This window comes from Anastrepha obliqua, chromosome 2, assembly GCF_027943255.1.
Source record: "Anastrepha obliqua isolate idAnaObli1 chromosome 2, idAnaObli1_1.0, whole genome shotgun sequence".
Lineage (NCBI taxonomy): Eukaryota > Metazoa > Arthropoda > Insecta > Diptera > Tephritidae > Anastrepha > Anastrepha obliqua.
Genome location: NC_072893.1, coordinates 5,276,255 through 5,298,801, shown reverse-complemented (window position 1 = coordinate 5,298,801; position 22,547 = coordinate 5,276,255). Strand labels below are relative to the sequence as shown.

Here is a 22,547-nt window from a genome sequence, read left to right as displayed (position 1 = left end):
ATTCTGTGAATATGTTGATAATATTGTGACTATTTACAAACAAATAATTCCTCTTCATTTTGTTTACATATTCTCGGAGCCTGATGAGGCAGTGGATTCGGTATGCGCAACCTCTTATTCATCACTTCTGTGAAAAGCGGAGAGTTGTACCAAAGCGAATTAATCTAAGGTGGAATCAAGGCGATTTGAGTATCTAAGGTGACGCCATTAAGAAACAGTTACTTTATTTTTCGCACTTTTGATAAGTTCACAATACAAAACAAACGAAACCAACAAACAAAAGTAGGAGAAATTACATAAATGTGAAAATTCAGTGAATGGCTTGGTAGCATTATTAAGTGGCGTACGTTAAATTGTGAAAGCACATATTAATATATAACCTCCAAATGCACTTTGTTCGCGTTTTTATGCGGAAGACGCCGTGTATACGTATAATTTCTTGTGCTGGATAGTTTCCATTGTTTTCGTCTACTCTTCTTCTTCACAAGAAAGTAATTCCCCTTCCTTTACTCTTTCTTCATGGGCTCTTACGACACGGCGAATTCGAAAGGCGCAATCTTGTTTCATCAGCTGATGAGTATCTGATTGTTAATGTGGGAGTATTTGTATTTCGTTTCCCTTTTCTTCCTTTAGCCGAAATTTCACAAAAGCCCCATACATTGGTTTTTTTTTGTAGAATCGATAGCCCCTTATATCAATTCATCTGTATATATATCTAAATAACTCGAGTTGTCACATATTGCTAGTTATCAAATGACAGGAAAATATACATGACATCTGGTTCTGGATATACGAGGAATTTGAGAAGGCAAAAATTGTGAAATTTCCGTAACTGTTTAATTGACAAACAGTTAATCATTACTTCTTTCAATATATTTGTATTAAATAATTATTAAGCTTTCTGGTTTTCTGCCATATTTTTATATGCATATGCTAACCTTATGTTCGTTTTGCTAGCTAGTGAAAACCTCCAGTTAGGGTCTATATTTGATTTAAATTTGTATATTTAAGTACATGTAAGGAACATTGCACTGGCAACTATTTATCATACATCATAAAATGCTGCCGGATGTTAAGTTCGCTTTGGATATGTTATTTTGTTAAAAGTTCTCGAATATGTGTTAATTTATATACATAAAAAAGAACGAACTAAATAATTAAATATTTTTTTATCAATTTAGTTACACTCGTATTAGAACAATTACTGTAGTAATAGTTTTTTTAGCTTAAACATAATTGAAAGATCTGGCAATACTGTAAGAAAATGTGGAAATGTTGGAGAATTTCTCGTACCGCTTATTCTGACTTTTTTAAGGAATAAAGACAGAGAAATCTACTGCGAAACGGAAAGAAGTAAAAATTTGTGCATAAATACAGTCATAGAAAATTTACGGAAGTTCCTAGGCCGATTAAAATAAATCGGGCCATAGCAATAGACTTCAGAAATTTTACATCGAAGACATTTATCGTTAGTAGATTTGGAAACAGAAGTACATTTTGAGCAAAAGAAAAACTGAAATTAAGTGATCTGAACAAAGCAAAAGCGTGACAACGACGAAATAGCAGCCGTAAAAAACGACGACATCGCTACAACAACAGCAACATCTTCGCTGCTCGCCTCCACGACAACGAGACATTGCTAGGGTAGGGTATAGGTCGGGAAAAAAAGTATCGACGTGGTTTCTGTTTTGCGCAAGAGAAATAACCAAAAGCACAAGTCAAACGTGTAGTGACCACTAAACAACAAGCAAATTTGTATTCATCGACAGGTTAAATTATTTTCGTTTTACCATGAGTGTGGATGCCTACGGCCCTGGTTCGCAGACTTTGACGTTCCTGGACACGGAGGAAAATGACTTGATTGGCGCCGATACGCAGGCATCGGATTTTGATTTTCGTGATTTTACGCTGCCTTCGCAATCCCAAACGCAGGCATCTCAACTTGAGGGTATTAGTGGCAGCGGAACAACACATGTAAATAATTCCCTATCATACATATAGCTTCTTATTGTTATTTACAAAGATGCATGCTTTGCTATGTTTTAGAGTAAATTAAATGCCCTGGCAAATAATTTGGCTGAGTTGCAATTTGAGGAAGAGGATGATGATACATCAATATTAGCCGTAAAAGAATTACCTACGCATGCTTGCAAGTATTGTGGCATTCACGACCCTGGTACTGTCGTCATGTGCAATAACTGCAAAAAATGGTTTTGTAATGGACGTGGTAGTACATCCGGGTCGCATATTGTTAATCACCTTGTGCGTGCTAAACATCGTGAGGTTACGCTTCATTCTGAGGGCCCTCTTGGAGAAACTATTCTGGAGTGTTATTCTTGTGGTGTTCGTAATGTCTTTGTATTAGGATTTATTCCGGCAAAAGCTGATTCTGTAGTGGTGTTGTTGTGTCGGTAAGTAGAGGAAAAAAATTGGAAACCAAATCAGATAATAATTTTTATTGCACAGCCAACCATGCGCGGCTCAAAATTCTTTGAAAGATATGAATTGGGATCAGGAACAATGGAAACCGCTAATAACTGATCGTTCATTCTTGCCATGGTTGGTGAAGATACCCACCGAACAAGAACAATTGCGTGCGCGCCAAATATCGGCAGCTCAGATAAACAAACTGGAGGAGTTGTGGAAAGAGAATATTGATGCGACATTTCAAGACTTGGAAAAACCTGGTATCGACACGGAGCCTTCACAAGTACTTTTACGATATGAAGATGGTTATCAATATGAAAAAGTGTTTGGTCCTTTGGTGCGGCTAGAAGCGGAATACGATAAAAAATTGAAAGAATCGCAAACTCAGGAAGGTATAGAAGTGCGTTGGGACGTCGGCCTCAACAAAAAAACCATAGCATATTTTACGCTGGCTAAAACCGATTCGGACATGAAACTTATGCATGGTGATGAATTAAGACTGCGCTACGTGGGAGAGCTTCATAAACCATGGAGTGAAGTTGGTCACGTTATTAAAGTGCCTGATAATTACGGCGAAGATGTGGGGTTGGAACTAAAATGCTCAGCGGGAGCGCCAGTCAAATGTACTTCTAACTTTGCCGTGGATTTTATTTGGAAGTGCACTTCTTTTGATCGGATGACCCGGGCACTAAAAGTTTTCGCTATGGACCGCAGCTCCGTCTCTAACTACATATACGCAAGACTTCTGGGGCATGGTCGACACGATGGCAGCGATGAACTATTGTTTCGAGGTCCAATACCAAAACTTTTTAGTGCGCCGAATTTGCCTGACTTAAATCGATCGCAGGTTTATGCTGTAAAACATGCTTTGCAACGACCGTTGAGCTTGATTCAAGGTAAAAATATTTTGATAAGACAAAATTAATATGAATTTAAAATGCAATTGATTGACCAAAATGGTTTTTTTTTCGCAATTCCCAGGTCCACCAGGCACCGGAAAAACTGTAACCTCTGCAACAATAGTTTATCAATTGGTGAAGCAACATGGCGGCACCGTGCTTGTATGCGCGCCCAGCAATACTGCCGTAGACCAGCTAACAGAAAAAATCCATCGCACGAACTTGAAAGTGGTGCGTCTTTGTGCCAAGTCTCGTGAAGCTATCGATAGTCCTGTGAGCTTCTTAGCCTTACATAATCAGATCCGTAATATGGACACAAATATTGAGTTGAAAAAGTTGCAACAGCTCAAAGACGAGACTGGTGAATTAAGTTCGGCAGATGAGAAGCGATACCGCACATTGAAACGCGCCGCTGAGCATCAACTGCTCGAGGCTGCTGATGTTATTTGCTGCACATGTGTTAGCGCCGGTGACGTTCGTCTTGCACGCATAAAATTTACTTCAATCCTGATAGATGAATCTATGCAGTCTACCGAACCAGAGTGCATGGTCCCGGTGGTGTTGGGCGCTAAGCAGTTGATTCTTGTGGGTGACCACTGCCAATTGGGACCGGTAGTCATGTGCAAAAAGGCAGCCAGGGCTGGTCTTTCGCAAAGTTTGTTTGAACGTCTGGTAGTATTAGGTATTCGCCCTTTTCGCCTCGAAGTTCAGTATCGAATGCATCCAGAATTGTCACAATTTCCTTCGAACTTCTTTTATGAGGGATCATTGCAGAACGGTGTTTGCGCTGAAGATCGTAAATTAAAAATTGACTTCCCGTGGCCACAACCAGATAGGCCAATGTTCTTCCTTGTGACTCAAGGGCAAGAAGAAATCGCGGGCTCAGGAACTTCTTATTTGAATCGAACTGAAGCGGCTAATGTAGAAAAAATAACAACACGATTCCTAAAAGCCGGTGTTAAACCAGAACAGATTGGCATAATTACGCCGTACGAAGGCCAGCGCGCGTACTTAGTACAATACATGCAGTACCAAGGCAGTTTGCACTCAAGATTGTATCAGGAAATCGAGATTGCCAGCGTCGATGCTTTCCAAGGAAGAGAAAAAGACATTATTATTATGTCCTGCGTACGTTCAAACGAGCGCCAAGGTAAGCGATTCTAGCGTAGTGATTATTCACCATATTAAAATTGTTTATGTTTTAAAATAGGTATCGGCTTCCTTAATGACCCTCGTCGGTTGAACGTTGCATTGACGCGCTCAAAATATGGTACAATCATTGTGGGCAATCCCAAGGTGTTGTCCAAGCAGCCCCTTTGGAATCATTTGCTTAATTTCTACAAGGATCGCAAAGTTTTGGTGGAAGGTTCATTAAATAATTTGAAAGAATCGTTAATACAATTCCAAAAGCCCAAAAAAATTGTCAATACCTTGAATATGGGTGCCCACTTTATGACCACAATGATGGCCGATGCTAAAGAAGCCATGATTCCTGGTTCCATTTACGACCGTTCTGGTCAATATGGATATTCATCGGGCGCTATGAATACGTCGAACTATAACAATAGTGGTCTGGGCCTAGGCTTGGGATTTGGGGGCAGCAACAATTTAGGTTACGGCGGTGGATCAGCAGCAGCTCAAATGCAAGCGGCGGCAGCAGCTGCAGCACATAATTTGAACAATTTCATGAGTGGAAACTTCGGCGCGATTGGGGCCCGCAACAGCGGCCCTACTTCAACTGCAGCGCCTGCTAATGCACACCAATGGAATCATCATCATGACTCGATCAGTTACATTTCACCTGAGCGCGCTCAAGCAGCAATGAACAACATGCCAGTGCCTGTGGGCATGTTTATGAACATGAGCAATATTCCGCCACGTTTCTACAATCAACATCAGCAGGCGATTCAGGCAGCGGCAAAACAGGGTCGACGTACCGGCACTGGTCTGGGTGCTACCGGACTGGTTAGTAACAACAGCAGCAGTGGAATAAGCAAACTATTTAATAGCTACAATGCATCCACCAATGAGGTGGCAAATAAAATTCAAAATTTAAAACCACGCACCAGCATACCAGCTCCTCCAAGCACAACATCAGTAACAACAAGTGCCAACGACATTGCTAGCGTGCTTATTGGAACAGGTGCAACCTCGTCTCAGCATAATGTCTTGCCGCTCACCCAGCAAAATATGTCGCAACAAATGAGCCAGCCTGGAGGCTTCACGTTGTCACAACAGCCCGAGCTATCACAGGACTTTGGCCAAATCTCTCAAATAGATAATATTCTTTCACAGGACGTAAATTTTAACGCGGTACGTATTTACAAAATGTTTGATTACCTTAGAATAAATTATTACGGAAATTACATTTTAAGAAATTTATTGTAAATTATATTTTTAAACTTTTCTCTGTAGGACAATCTTAACACGAATCGGCTAAACTTGGGTCTGAATAGCCAGAGTCAATTCTCGCAGCCCTATTGATATAACGGTTGATTCCAACTACAAAAGCAAAAGCAGCAGCAGTCAGTTAAACCAACAATTCATATCAAACAACTACAAACTTTTTGATGTAACGAAAGAGAACAAAGAAGACAAGAAGCGTGCACACAAAAAACTGCAGAAACAGCAGCCACAGATCTCTGATCGTATGGATAGAATCGAACTGGATCGGAATGAGGGTTAAAAAAAAAGAAAATTCCGCTTAAAATTACCCAGATTTTATAGAAATTTGGGTGATGCTGATAAAGGAGGCAATTCCGATGTGCTAATCAGCGATCATATAAAAATGCGACTACGCAGCGATGAAGTAGTCTGTGCGTTATCTGCGCAAACGTGTGCTTAAATGGGTTAATTAGGAGAAAGTGGAAGCGACGACAAGGATAAAAGGAAATACAAAGAATTAACAAAATCCAAAATAAGGTGTATCGAGAGCGAAAAGAACGCCGCTTAAAAAAAGTTAGGGTAAATAGGATTGATATATGATTCGGACAAAAAATATGTTAACAAAATGGAGGCGAATGGAAACCACAATCAGTTCATCGTACTTTTTTCATATGAGCATTTTGTTGGAACCTGTGGGGTAAATGAAGAAGTCGGTTAATACTCGATGACGTTCCCATCGAGCACTGAAAACATTTTCAAATTCAAAAGCGCTTTTAGGCATGGTTCACATACTTTATCGCCTTGAGGGCAATTAACAGCCAATTGGCGCAAGTGATCGATACTTTGTATGAGCCACTTTTTGTGCAGTAACAGCAAAACACTTGCAAGTTGATGCCATTTTCACGGAAAAATGTTCGTCATTCCAATCAAGTTGAAATTCATCACTGGTGTTTATGTGCATTGTGCTGAAGCATAGCGGACTGTATTTTCCAGTTCCATTGCTCTTGGATTTTCCCACATACAATTAATATTTTTATCTTAAAATTTTGTGATTAAGTTCATTTTTCTGACAAGTGATTTCTAAATTTGCGACTAAATTAAAAAAAAAAACTAAAAATTTCTAACATTTTTATATTCATTCAAACATGCAATAATGTGTGTCTTTCAATATATTTCAATAAAATGCTTCCGCATCATCTATAGAGGCAGAATCGAGATCGGGTTGATGATGAAGGGAGGAGGCTGCAATCGATGGGTGATGAAGAAGCTTGCTTTCGACGTATTTCCTTTCGAAGAAACGCTTTGCTTTGCAATCCTTTGCATGTGGAATCGTCTTGATTTCTCGGGAAAAATAAATCTCTGTTTTTATTATTTGCGTTAAAAAAGAAATTTTTTAAATAATATAAAAATAAAAACAAAAATAAAACGGTTTGTTTTATAAAAAAAATCGCATTTTAAATTATTTGTGCGTTATATGACGTTCATTGAGGATCTCGGGATAGGATAAATGGGCGTCCATGCGAGGGGCCCACTTGGACAAATATTCAAAATTTGTCCGTTGTTATACCATATAGCGGAAGGGGAGGGGAAAGGAGAAGGGAAGGAACCAGACTGGTGGAAAAAAGGAAGAAAAGGCTTTTGATTAGAGGAAGGCGCCCACAATGAACAATGAGGTATACCTCAATATCGGGGTGAAAATGTGAATTAAATAGTTAAGAGCATTGATTGCGTCGGAATCTGGGCAAATTACTTTCTGAAAGTAGCAGGTTCTGGGCTTAGCTTAACAATTCGTAACGTCTAACAGAAAAATTGATTTTTCATAAGTAAAGAATGGACATGCGCAGCGAATAAAGATCCAACGGCTACGCTGGCTGGGTCATGTCGTCCGAATGGATACAATCGCTCCGGCTTTGGAAGTATTCGATGCGGTACCAGCTGGTGGTAGCAGAGGAAGAGGAAGGCCTCCTCTGCGTTGGAAGGATCAGGTGGTTAAGGACTTGGCTTCACTTGGTGTGTCCAATTGGCGCCGGTTAGCACGAGAAAGAAACGACTGGCGCACTTTTTTAAACTCGGCCAACATGGCGTAAGCGGTTATCGCGCCAATTAAGAAGAGGAGAAAGAATGAGCATGAAAAATGTTGGATCGTTGTAACATCAAATTTATATAAGCTATCAAACCAATTTTTATTTTATTTTCTTCTTCATTAAACAAAAAACTCGTATCAATTATCTTTGTTATAAACAAAAGGGCGCAATTTAGTTTTCACTTCGCTCATTAGGCGATGGGCACCAGATTTTGTTATGGTATCTGCAGCTGTCCGCCAATGCATTTTAAACTGCTGCTCATTTTTAATATATTTTTTCGTTTTCAGAAATTTTTACCAATTACCCAGTATTTTTGAATGGTGACACATTGCATAAAATTTGGTGGGTTGTGGTCCTTTTGAACAATATTTATCTCTCAACTCATGGCAAGACGGCTATAATGGCACGATGCCAAATTTGAGCCAGAACAGAACTGAGCCTTTATGTTGTCTTATGAATGGCAGCAAACGTTTTTGCAAACACTTCGTCATATAAATTCCTTGATTTATAGTGCCCGTGGTAATGAACGTTTTGCTGTTCATTGCACACTGGCAGACGGCTTGCCTCACCAAATATTTTTTGGGGAACTTGTCCAACATTTTTAGCTTAGAGACACCTGGGACTCCTCCTCTCGTTCGGGGAGTATAATACTCAGCGCCCCGAGACTGCTTAAAGTCTGCTTTGACGTATGTTTCATAACCACAGAACCATGTTTATGGATGTCTTGGCTGTATAATTTTCGCACACGAGTTTTAGCACTCTTATTTTGTTTATCGTTTCGATTGGGTGCAACAATTTTTTTATATGATCGTAAGCGATCACTTTTGCTCACAAGGGGAAACTATGTACATACATACATAAGGCCTCTTCTATTCGCTATTTCCCCGCTCGCTATCTCTATACTCGACTAACTCGACGAGAAATTTGCATGCGAAAGTAACAACAAAAATATCGAGTAAGATTTGCTGGTAGAGAGTACGGCTATAGCGCATTAGACTAGTTTACCGCACTGCCTTACCAACACATGTAAAAGAAGAGGCCTTAAGCCTTAAGCTCTATTCCCAATTGCCGACATATCGATGGTTTTCGAGAAAAGTGACATAATTCAAAAATACAAGTTTTGTAGAAAATCAATTTTAAAATTACGCAAATAGATAATTTAAGTTTTTGATTACAATTATGCATATTTTCCAATTCTACTGGTTTTGTGCAATCATAATACCACAGTGCTTTGTGGAAATAACATATTTTACATTCTTAGCTTATTTCAAAAAGAAATATTGTAAGTTTTTCGCAAATGTGTCATTTTTCCTGAAAAGATTTAAAAAATGTATGTATATTATATATTTTTTTAATTTTAAGATACATTTCGAGGAGTAGTAGGGCCAAAAGCAAAAAAGCAATTTATTTTTGATTATTTCTTATTACAAAATAGAAATTGTAACACAACATTTACAAACTTCCTCTGTATAAACTAGTAAAACAAAAACAAAAACAATTAAATCCTTTGGTAACAGAATGGTAGAACATAAAAAATACTTTTTTTAAGGCATAATGGTAAGAAAAATCCTAGATGTTATTGTAGAACTGAGAGTAATACTTTGGAATGATATTCCATCAGGTTTAATAAACCTTCCTTTTTTTATCCTTAACTTTCTGTTTACCCTTGTAGGCGCGATTGAGCGCAGGTAGAGTTGTTAATTCGCTATTACTGCTAGTACTACTACGGGTAGACGATGTTCGGGCTTTTTTTACTTCAAATTTCATAAAATCAGTGTCGGAAAATGATGTTTTATAAAACACAGTAAAAGGGGACTTTTTTTCCACTCTGAAGAGACTAATACCATTTATTTTTACAAGCTCTCCATCTAAGTGTTTAAGGACTTTAAAGCCGGATTTTTTGAGTTGGGTCAGTTTTCTAGATAAGTGACGCGCCAATTCGATCACCTGACAAAACGACACTAACGCCATCTCTCAGAATTGCTTCAAGATTCGCTTATGACGCTTTTCCAGATAAAAATATATAAACTCTGTAGTTGATTTTTGCTTTTAACGGCAAAACTCCGAATTTTGAGTTGTGTCGCTTTTCTCGAAAACCATCGATATGTTCATTAGTAGCAGTTGCTTCATCTATTCGCCACTTGCTAACTCTTGGCGAAAAGAATAGGGCTAATATATAGTGGTCACACAATTTATTCGTGCACTCACAGTTTATAAACAGACACACCTGATACTTAGCGCGATGTAAACAAACGAACAAAATTTTTATACATTCATAAAGAAAACTTTCAATTTCATTTTTGGAATTAGAGAACTTTAGGCAATAACGAAATAAGGCACAATTTTATGCAAAAACTTTATTCGTACATAGCCAAATAAAGAATAATTTATTGAAAAAATAATAGAAAAAACGAGTATTCAGTAATTTGTTGGACCGCCTTAAGGTTTAATAACTGCTTACACACGTCGTTGCATACTTTTTACCAATACCTTGGTTTCATTAGCTGCAATTTTGTCCCACTCAACACTTAAAACTGTCTTTAATGACGCCGTTGATGTTATTTTGTGCTTTCTGATTCTCCTTTTTAAGAGCTCGTAGACATGCTCAATTGGGTTCAGATCCGGTGATTGAGGTGCATATTTTAGCTGCTTACAGTGGTAACTAAGCCATTCTTACCCGAGATAAGATGAGTGTTTTGGGTCATTGTCTTGTTGGAACAAGAACCCTCTAGCATTCAGTCTAAGTTTAACGGCACTGTCATGCAAAGTATGCTTCAAAATGTTTAAATACAGATGTGTGTCCATTTTATCATCAATAAAAACCATTTTTCCTACTCCAGATGCAACTATGCACCCCCAAACCATTGCATTTCCTCCTCCATTCTTAACTATAGGAATACGATTTTTTTCATTATGTTCTGTATTTTCTTTTCGCCAAACTTTTGGAGGTCCATCTGATCCAGAAACACTAAATTTTGGGTCATTACTAAATAACGTTTTCTCAAAAAGAATCTGGCTCATTTATAAAGCATTTGGCGAACTCCAATATCTTCTTTCTGTTAATATCTGAAATGTAGGGCTTGCGGCGTGCCACTCTGCTCTGATAACCAGCTTTATACAGATAATTACCGACTATTTATGGGTTCACTTTTTTATGTAAAGACTCTTGAATATTTCAGCATAGTATCGTGGGGGCTATTTTTGGATTTTGCGCGACTGATGCTACTATGGCGCGTTCCGCACGTGAAGGCAATATTTTTCGCCTTCCGCCTTGGTGGTGATTCGCTTCCGATTTACCAGTATTAACGTAATTGGTATTAACACTTTGCACCATATAATGCGATTTGCCAATTTTTTGTCGATCTCGCGCAGAGACTTGTTTTCCATGTACAATTTAATAACAATTTTACGTATTTCTAATGGTAAATCCGCACTTCGTCCCATTTTGCCACTTTCAATCAAGATATTACGCGCAACTGAAACTGAATCAGCGAGAAAAACTAAAAAAAGCTATATTATTTCATTTTCATCAACATTAGTAAAAACACAAACGATTTTTACTGTTATTTTTGTAGCAACAATATCACGAACTGAAAGTATACGAATAAATGTTTTGCAGCATTTGGCTACGTCTGCCTGCTTTCCTTGAAATCCCATATATTGTCACAGCGATACTACGTACTACGCAGGGTGTACGAATAAATTGTGTGACCACTGTATGCCTATGCATTCGCCTTAATTTGAACTTTTCTCACTGGCGCTGTGAGACGAATTCGGACATATTTTTTTATTAAAAAAACACTTCTCTTTCTTGTACTCATTCATTAACTGTTTATTGACGTACGTATTGAACATTGCACATCGGCACCGTGCACGCTCACAGATGTTGATTCTTTTTGATTTGATTATTCGATGAGATTTCGGCGCAATTCGAATCCTATTTCGTTTATCTTGAAGATAACCTCGCGAAGAATAGTATACATTAGTAGAATTTATTGTAAAATTAGATATATTGGGAGAAACTAGATCCTACACTGACTTACCTTAATTCTCTTCCCGACATTTGCAATGTGTAGCATATCGTAGCACCGTCCTGTTGCAACTTTTCTATTATAAGGTGAAACTCTTAATAACTACAGTGGCTCCATAAAGAACTCGGACATCCAAGTGATATGGTTTTAAATAAAAAAATACGTATTAAAATGCAAATCTAATGCGTTTATGTGTTACATTTGTTTTCGTTCCTCAAGCGTACTTTTCAAACCTATAAAAAACTAAAGTAAACCTCAACTCATTCGTCCATACAGTCTTTTTCCGAAAATAAGACATCCCCCGAAAATAAGCCCTAGTTAAAATAATGTGACAAAAAGAATTCGTTAAAAAATGCTGTTGATTTATTAAGTATAAGTAATAATAACGGGTGATTTTTTTGCTATTATCTTTTTAAACATTTGTTTTAAACAGCTGACGCACGTTTCGTGTTTTGTTTCACTGTAAAACCTCTTCTTTGGTCTATAATTTAACCGTGAATCGTCTTACAAACGAACAACGCTTGCAAATCATTGAATTTTATTATAAAAATGCGTGTTCTGTTAAGAAAGTTTATCGCGCGCTTCTTCCATTTTATGGTCGGTTTAATCGACCCATTGAAGCGGCTATTCGAGCTATTGTGACTAAATTTAGAACCAAATTTACATTATTGGACATCAAACCCCCAACACGCTTACGTAGAGTGCGAACTGAAGAAAATATCGCAGCTGTATCGGCCAGTCTTAATAATGACCATCAATTACACAGGCCTGCGAAATTTAACTTTTTTCAGTTTCTAGAATGGCTGTACTTGTTTCTTGTAGTTTTTTATGCGCTGAAAACGAATCTGACCTTCAAAATGCTCCATCACGTCAGGATTTTTGGTAAATGAAGCCTAAAAAGTCAAAAAATGGGCATTTTAGCCATTTTTGATAATTTTTTTTGGGATAGAAATTTTTTTTTTCAATTTTCGACGAAAAGGTTGCATAGTACAACTCTTTAGCTTTAAAACCCATTTTTTAAAATTATTGTACGATTTTAAAAAAAAAAGTTATGACATTTTGAAATTAACAGTTTCAGTTACGCCAATAGACGTTATACCCAACGATTCTTTAGACAGTTCTTGGGAAAAATATTTTCCAAAAAATCTTGTTTCTACCTTATTGGCTTGAAATTTTTTAATCGGGGGTTTTTGGGATCGCTGATTACGAATCTGAAGTCGGATTTTCAAAATTCAAAATGGCGAATCCAATATGGCAGAAAAAAAATTAAAAACTCCTTGTATTCGCTTGAAATTTGTTAGTCGGGGGTTTTGGAGGTCGCTGATTGCGAATCTAAACTCAAATTTTCAAAAATTAAAATGGCTAGAAAAAAGATTTAAAATTTAACTGATCTGGATGAAAATGTCTACTGGGGCGGTTTTATTCGCTGAAGTCTGATTCAGGGACCCCAAAACACCAGTGCGCACATTTTCAGACAGATTAGTTAAATTTTGAATTTTTGACCGCAATTTTTTGATATACCGGATATTTTTTATATTTTATCGGTATACATTTCGTTACTGTTTACCGTTCGGAATTCCGAAAAGTCTATTAATAGCATCAAGTGGGGATTTCACGTCGATAAATCGATCGATATATTATATATAGTAGTGCACGTGCCAAACGTGAGCCAATCAGTGCGAAGCTGAGTCCCGCGACTCAGCACTCCCCACCATCATGCATCTAGCGAGCTTCAGTTCGACGCTGTTTCCATTGGTCAATTGGTCATTCCGATGCCAGTCATCGCTCAACACACATCGCAACTCTCGGGAAGCCGCAGTCATCAAAAACCGTCGTGCTACTATAGCGGTCAAATACATTAAAGGCACGATTTTGTTTTGTCTTTATAGAGGTCAAACACTGTAAAAGGGATTAAACAGCGTTTACCTTTTGTTTTAGTACAACACGTTCTTGTTTAATATTAATTAATATTTTAATTTAACAGTATACGTCTCAGTATATGGATACTTTGATATAAATTTGTAAATTTAGTTTGTCGAATGAAGATTTGGAACAAGCGTTTGTCATTTGTTTCTAATTTCATTTGACTGTGTTCAACGCGAATCCACTTCTTCTCGAATGAGACAGTGTGACGATTGTTATCAATACTGTTATCATAAATCTGCATTTTCGAATACTTTTCTGCACAATTGTTTTAAAATATACATCTTTCTCCTTTTTTGTTTTACGTGAAAAAGATGTCGAAACGAATTTGTATTAATTCTCCTGATAAATTTTGTTACATATGCGGGAGGTACCTTCCAGAAAAACAGAGACGAAAAATTAATGAATCTATATTACTAAAATAAATTACCAGGGCTACTTTAAAATGGAGATGAGGAATCTTGATAAAACATGGGTTCCTAATTCAGTTTGTATTAGTTGCACTTGTACTTTAAACTCATGGTCTAAAAATGGAAAGAAAATGCCATTTCATATTCCTATGATTTGGCGAGAACCTCAGTCGCATGACGATTGCTATTTTTGCTTGTGCAAAGTTGGCGGATTTAATGCAAAAAATAAAAATAATATTTCCTATCCTGTTGTCACTTCTGTTTCAAAACCTGTGTTTTATGAAGATGAAAATATCCCTGCACCATTGCCACCTTCTTTTTCAAAAAATGCCTTGGAGCTAAGTGAAGATGATTGTATTGATGAAACTGGTGTTGACGTCGATTATTCTGATAAAGAATTCAGATCTGAACCACAACTTTTCACCCAGAGTGACTTAAATGACCTCGTTAGAGACCTTAATCTTACAAAAGACAATGCTGAACTCCTTGGATCAAGACTAAAAGAAAAAAATTTACTTGCGGAAGATACTACATTCTATTGGTATAGAAATAGAGAAAAAGAATTTCTAGACTTCTTTTCACAACATGAGTCTTTAGTGTTCTGTAACAATGTACCAGAATTATTGAAATGTTTGGGAGTCGAAAACTATGATGCTAATGATTGGCGCTTATTCATAGATTCATCGAAAAGAAGTTTAAAGGCAGTCTTATTGCATAATGGGAGTAAGTATGCTTCTATACCCATTGCTCACTCTGTTCAAATGAAAGAAACCTACGACAATATCGCAACACTACTTACTTATGTAAAATATGATGAGCATAAGTGGGTCATTTGCGGTGATTTAAAAATAATATCAATGATCTTAGGTCAACAGTCGTCCTCCGTTAGGTTTGTCCTCCGTTTTCACGTTAAATAGTTTAATTTTTTTTGCAGCCTTAACTGGTTCAAAAACCTCAGAGAAACGAAATTCTATTAAAATTCTTTCAAAAATGTAGGCCATTTTGGAACGGAAATTTTGAATTTTTAAAAACTGACAATAGATTTTGTATAAGTGACCAAAAAAACCTCCGAGTTACGATTTTCAAGGTATTCCGACAATTTCTAATAAAATACGTCATTTTGCCATTTTGAATTTTGAAAATTTGAGTTTAGATTCGCAATCAGCGACCTCCAAAACCCCCGACTAACAAATTTCAAGCGAATACAAGGAGTTTTTAATTTTTTTTCTGCCATATTGGATTCGCCATTTTGAATTTTGAAAATCCGACTTCAGATTCGTAATCAGTGACCCCGAAAACCCCCGAGTGACGAGTTTCAAGGAAATCCGATCATTTTTTGTAAAATTTGTCCGCCATATTGGATTCGCCATTTTGAATTTTTAAAATCCGACTTCAGATTCGTAATCAGCGATCCCAAAAACCCCCGATTAAAAAATTTCAAGCCAATAAGGTAGAAACCAGATTTTTTGGAAAATATTTTTCCCAAGAACTGTCTAAAGAATCGTTGGGTATAACGTCTATTGGCGTAACTGAAACTGTTAATTTCAAAATGTCATAACTTTTTTTAAAAAAATCGTACAATAATTTAAAAAAATGGGTTTTAAAGCTAAAGCGTTCTACTATGCAACCTTTTCGTCGAAAATTGAAAAAAAAAAATTTCTATCCCAAAAAAAATTATCAAAAATGGCTAAAATGGCCATTTTTTGACCTTTTAGGCTTCATTTACCAAAAATCCTGACGTGATGGAGCATTTTGAAGGTCAGATTCGTTTTCAGCGCATAAAAAACTACAAGAAACAAGTACAGCCATTCTAGAAACTCACCCTCGCAGGACTGTGTTATCGATTCGTCGCCGTTCGCAGCAATTGGGCCTCTGTTACTCAACAACGTGGAAAATTTGAAATGATATCCAACTTTTTTTGCCCAAAATACAAGAGCTTGACTTGCATGACATGTGGATTCAGCAAGACGGTGCCACATGCCACACAGCACGCATAACAATGGACTTGTTGAGAAGCGAGTTCGGTGAACATTTTATTTCACGTTCGGGACCTGTCAATTGGCCACCCAGATCGTGCGATATAACGCCTTTAGATTATTTTTTGTGGGGCTATGTTAAAGCTCATGTCTATTCAGACAAGCCTGCTTCAATTAACGTATTGAAAGACAACATTCAACATTTATATGTGACATACCGGCCGAAACATTGGAAAGTGTATAACAAAATTGGACTAAGTGGATGGACCATTTGAAACATTTGCATGAAATAATCCGGAAACATTAAATTATATGGACTGTACTATCGATTTAAATAAAAATATCATGCATTTTTCTGAATTTCATGTGTGTTTTTTTGAAAAACTTTCCTATAGCTCTTAAAAAATCACCCTTTATAATAAAGCGTTTTCGGACAAACTCCATAATTGCATCTCAAATTGGCACAGAGATATTACTTTACACTGCACCGGCTGTCTTTTTACACATACAATGGAGCATGACCCGGAGAACCCCAAAGGCAAGAACTCAGAACTCCAAAGATCTCTCTTTTCGACTGATTAGTTTCCAATAAATTACTTTTACTTACATTAAAAAGATATCTTACCTTTCGTTCTCCCTCTCAGTAAATGAAATTCCTGTTTGTTTTTTGTTTGCTCCTTTTGAATTGGAATAATGCATTTATTGTTCTCTATTTATTGTTTTCTTTTCGTTCTTTGTTGGCTCTACATCAATAGTTACATCGACAATTTGCTTACATTACAAATAGCAGAGCAGTTTTCAGAGTTTTAAGCATTTTCCCTTTTTTGGTTTGGCAAAGAGTGGTGTATTTGGTGTATTTGTGTTGGAAAGAAATTATTAATTTGGATAAATGAAGAATGATAGGATAAATGGATTTTGTGGGGAAATTTTAGGTGGGTGTTTTTTTTTTTTGGTTAAATTTTTTACTATTTTTAATTTACATTATATGCGTTTTTTGTTAATTTGTGTGCGCTGAAGATTAACTCAGCAATTTTGCCCGATCTTAAATTTTTCTATCTACCATGATCTTTTGGAAAAGTGACAATAATAAGTAAATAATGGCAGATGCAAAATACAAAATTGCATATTCAAACTAGGTGTATAATTATTTAAAAGATGTGCAACAAAATATATACGTTACGATCGGTTTTCCGCAAATATGTAAACAAAAAACGAAAAAAAAGAAACGGTGTGCAAGGTTGATGGGTATTAAGAGATTTGAGCCTAACAAATACATACAATTACAATTAATCACATCCGGCTTTTCTGAGTTCATTTTCATTCACGAAAGTATAAATTTTTTACTATTATATATAAATGTAGCTCTTTACTTTGAAGTTTTACACGATACTTAAAGAATTTTATACAATCTTCTAGGATTCGTTTCATTTTGCTTCTTAAGTCTTTCATGTATTTGTTAAATTTATCAATATGTGTATTTAGAGCCCGTTATGAAAGCCTGCTCGCATTGTTTTTTTTTTTTTTTTGTTGATAACATTACCGTCCGGCGCGTCTCTGTTATTTAACACCTGACATTTTTAGTGCTTTATCTGTTATTTGATTTCTTTCTTTTTGATTCCGGGTTCATTTCATTTTGAAGGGAATTTATTTAAGGCTACTTGGTGTAATGTGTTTATAAATTAACCTAAGACCTTCATGGAAGGTGTACATCGTATATGAAACGGTTCAATTGTACTCGCTTTTTGTCAAAGCATCGTGGTTTCTTGTTATTGTAGCAGCGTGGTCTTTCAGCCTTACTCAACAAACAAATTTTAAATACTTCAGATTTCGAAAAATCGCCGTGTTTTAAATTAATAGTTTTTTCTTTACTTCGAACCATTTTTATTGAGCGGATCCGACTTCGTTACATCGTTGAGTAAGAATACAATTCCCCACTATGCAATGACATTACAAATTATTATTATAAACTATTATTTCGATTTTTTTAGCTTTGCTTTAATTTAAAGTTGTACAATACATTGTGTAAATATTTTTTTTTTTATTTTACAGTTTTGTACAAAAATTCTTCAAATTACTTATTTTTACTTTCCTTTTTTCAACTTTTTTAATCTTTTTTTTTACATTTTTCTTTTTCGCTTTATAAATTATTAGATACTTAACATTAGACAGATACAAATACAATAATATTGGAACATCATTTCTTCTTCCAGGTAATTTGTAACAAATTCGATTCATCGACATTATTTGATTTATTTGGGCGCTCTTTTATTATATTTATTGCAAATTACCTTGCCCTTTATTATATTGTAGTATGTGTATGTGTGTGTGCGTGAGTGTTTAGGACCACAAATGATACACAGATGAAAGTTTTTAATAAAATTGCATTGTTCCTTGCATGCGTTTAACGAGACATATTCTCAATAAATTGTGCTTTTTATCTTAAGTTTGGACTTCACTCTCTTTTTGCACTGTGATTTGTTGATGTATTTCAATTAAAAATTGAATAAACATAAGCGCCAAATATGCAACACGGAATCTCAAATAGTTTTTTGTTTTGGTTTATTCTTTTTTAATGTATTGTTTGTTGTTGCTGCGATGTTTCCTTAGGCATAGAATATTTTAAAATTACGTTTATTTAATTCTGTAAAAAATATACATACACACATTTGTAAAGCCTTATCTTAAGGATTTTCATTTACGGTTCCCTGAGTTTATTTCTTTTTTTAGTAAATCTAAAGCCTATATATTTTCACTTCTAATGCCTCGCGTTATTTACTGTAGAAAGTTTTATACGAAAGCAATGCTGGAGTCAGCTAGCAATAAAATTCAGTTTAATTTATTTGGAGAAAATCTATATATGTATATAAAAAGAAGTTACATTTGCTTGGTAATCTTATAACTCAAGAACCGCCGAACCGATTGACACAAAAATTTTAGAGTTCTTATCTATCTTGAGGTGGTTTGTGTGAAGTTTGATTGAAATCGGTGCAGCCGTTCCTGAGTTATGACATTTTATGTGAGTAATAGTTTCCTCTCATACGAAATGCCTATATGGGGAAAACAACAACAAATACACCGCCGCTTATGAGCATTTCTGTTGTACTGTTGTGGTTGTAAGTGTATTATGTTAATATTAATTTGTTGTCGTTGGAATTCAGTTGACAGTTCTCTTATGTGCTTTGAATTCTTTTATATCGTGCTCTCATTGCGAACAGACATACTTTTGGTGAGTGTTTGTTTTAACCACGTACACACATTGAACTTTGAATTAAATTTATCTATATATATAAAAATGAATTGCTGTTCGTTAGTCTCGCTAAAACTCGAGAACGGCTGCGAAGCAGTTGTTAGACATTGGAAATAATAAAGTTGCAGTGGATACCTCGACCGGATTCATCACATTACCTACAGATTTCTGTCACATCACAGACTCAAAAGTGGAGCTTATTCAGCGAGTTTTCCCAGATATAGCGCAAAAGTTCAATAACCATAATTGGCTGGATGAACGAGCAATATTAGCAGCGAAAAATAAAGATGTCGAGGATCTTAATGCGACCATTCAGAATTTTCTTCCAGGACAGTTGGTTTTCTTTTAAATCAGTCGACACCGTAATGAACCAGGATGACGTAATCAACTATCCCACTGAGTTCTTAAATTCACTGGAATTGCCTGGATTACCACCTCACAATTTGCAGTTAAAAGTAGGATCAGTTGTCATCATGCTGCTTAACATTAATCAACCTCGACTATGCAATGGAACAAGACTGGCTGTGAAAAGACTGATGAATAACGTCATTGAGGCGACAATCATAAAAGGAAAATACAAAAGAGAGGATGTCTTGATCCCGCGGATACCGATGATTCCAAAGGACTTACCATTCGATTTTAAACGCTTACAATTTCCAGTACGTCTGGCCTTTGCGATGACCATAAATAAATCGCAAGGACAGTCGTTAGAAGTTTGTGGAATCAACTTGGAGTTTCCCTGTTTCGCGCACGGACAATTATACGTCGCGTGTTCGCGCGTCGGAAAACCGTCTTCTTTGTTTATTTACGCACCACAAAACAAAACAAAAAATATAGTTTATGAGAAAGCTTTAAATTAATTAACGACTGTATTTAACCAGTGTGTGTCTGTGAATATCAAATTTAAACCTTATAAATAGCCAGTATTTCAGGAAAACCCTGTTTTCTAAGTAAGCAACATGATGTATCGAAAATAATAATAAAACTTCATGCTTTATTCAATAAATGCTTTTTTATTAAATACGGATTCGATTTGTTTGTTTTAAAATCATTTTATACAAAAGATTAGGTCTTTTATTTATCGATGAGGCAGTACGAAGTCTGCCGGGTCAGCTAGTTTTTATATATTTTCGTCCAAAATGACTTGAAATAATTTTCAATGTTTTGCTTTTACATTCAATTAGTAATATACTGTGCTGAAAGAATGCCACGTGCAAGATGAGCAAACATTGGCAGACGTTCACGTCAATCAAATGCTACAGCGTTAAATCGAAGATCACAAAGTGAAGAAGATCGTGTTCGACGAAATGAAGTGGAAACACAACGACACAGACGGAGAAATCAGTCGGTTAATAGTGAAGCACCAAGAAACCGTCGTGGGCGTACGTCCGTTTATGATATACGTCAAATGGAACGAGCGGCTTTCAATTACGATGCCACCATTGATTACACCATGCATGCCTACATTGGCCAAAGGAATGTAGAATGTATACATTGCAAAGCAATTAAATTCAGAAACGAATCGCCTGGTATGTGCTGTGCTGGTCGGAAAGTCAAATTGCCGGTGCTAGAACTTCCGCCAGAACCTTTGCATTCATTGGTTTTTGGCAATTCACCAACGTCGAAGCATTTCCTCTTAAACATTAAAAAATACAATTCATGCTTTCAAATGACATCTTTTGGAGCTACAAATATTATACGAGTAAGAGATGGATTTATGCCGACGTTTAAGGTTATTACTTCGTTTAGAATAAACAATATCATATTTAATTTATGTGCCGTTCCTGTGTTCGATGTTTTTAAAAGTTCAGATCCGTTATATATATATATTTCTCGAACATTACAGATTCAAGGTCAAATATACCATAAAGCTGGGTCTTTGGTACCATTGCCAGATGGTGACCATCAATTTTTGCAAATATATTTTATTGGTGATGAGAATCGTGAATTAGATCAGCGCTGTGCAATGTCGACGAATACGAGAAGATCAATCGTGAATGAATTGCAAACAATGTTCCATCAACACAATGAATTGGTGAAATTGTTCAAAGTGGCACTCGATCTGATGCCCACCGATGGCCACAAAATCATAATAAAAGCCGATAAAACACCAATTGGGGAGCACGCCAGACGATTCAATATAAAAAAAACATTTTATGTATAGTGGTGCGAAGCCCACTGGGTAATGCTAGTTTGTTATAAAAATCACAAGAAAATCTTCTTTTAAATTACTCAGGTGCTAAATTCGAAAAAGTAATATTTATGTAGGAAGGCCACACCTAAGGCAGACGCGAAGCGGACAGTCGTACTGAATACAAAGAAATGCAACCCTACCGACGGAACGCACGGTCACCCTACCAAATAAGAACGGACAAAAAACAGGACAGTTTAAATTGAGTGCCCGCTCAGGCATCATGTGTCCGCGCAATATACATTTAACATAATATACAAATAAACTTTTATTTAACTTTAAATGCTCAGGCATCATGTGCATAATCCGCGCAATATATATATTTAAATAAACTTGTGAAACGTTATCGAGTGTTGTTTTTAATTTCTACAAAAATGGGGGCTCAACCGCAATAGCTATTAATACTAAAAGAAATAGCACATTTCGTGAAATAAATATATAAGCGCGCAGCAAAACATTTCTAACTAAGTATATACCAACCACGCGATATCGCGTACTCGATACCGTAAAGTATATACCAGCCACTTTTAACCTACCATGTGGATCACCTAGGTCCAATGGAACTTACTCATAAAAAATACAACCACTTACTGGTAGTAGTGGATGCTTTTAGTAAGTTTGTCTGGTTGTATCCCGCAAAGGGTACAGACACCACTTCCGTTGTAGAAAGATTGCAAAACCAATCATCGATATTTGGTAACCCCAAAAGAATAGTAACGGACAGGGGAACAGCTTTTACAAGTAAACATTTTAGTGACTATTGTAGTAAAGAGGGTATTCAGCACTTACTTATTGCAACCGGCGTGCCACGGGGAAATGGGCAGGTCGAAAGAATAAATCGTATTATCATACCGTTACTCACAAAACTCTGCCACAATAACCCAGCAAACTGGTACAAGCATGTTGATAGAGTGCAGCGTATGCTAAATAACTCACCTCCTAGGAGTACCAACGTCACCCCTTTTAAAATTTTG

The 22,547-nt window shown here is 36.4% G+C and overlaps 1 protein-coding gene and 1 pseudogene across 1 annotated transcript; both read left to right on the top strand.

Annotated features, from left to right (window-relative positions):
• The first annotated feature begins 1,308 nt into the window (after window positions 1–1,308).
• Window positions 1,309–7,147, top strand: LOC129237206 (regulator of nonsense transcripts 1 homolog). Its single transcript, XM_054871729.1, has 6 exons — window positions 1,309–1,974; window positions 2,047–2,411; window positions 2,467–3,323; window positions 3,409–4,476; window positions 4,537–5,639; window positions 5,742–7,147. Exons 1-6 carry the CDS (start codon window positions 1,792–1,794, stop codon window positions 5,808–5,810), a joined length of 3,645 nt encoding a protein of 1,214 aa, XP_054727704.1. The 5' UTR covers window positions 1,309–1,791; the 3' UTR covers window positions 5,811–7,147.
• A 13,439-nt stretch (window positions 7,148–20,586) lies between these two features.
• On the top strand, window positions 20,587–21,149 carry LOC129239697 (uncharacterized; annotated as a pseudogene).
• The last annotated feature ends 1,398 nt before the right edge of the window (window positions 21,150–22,547 follow it).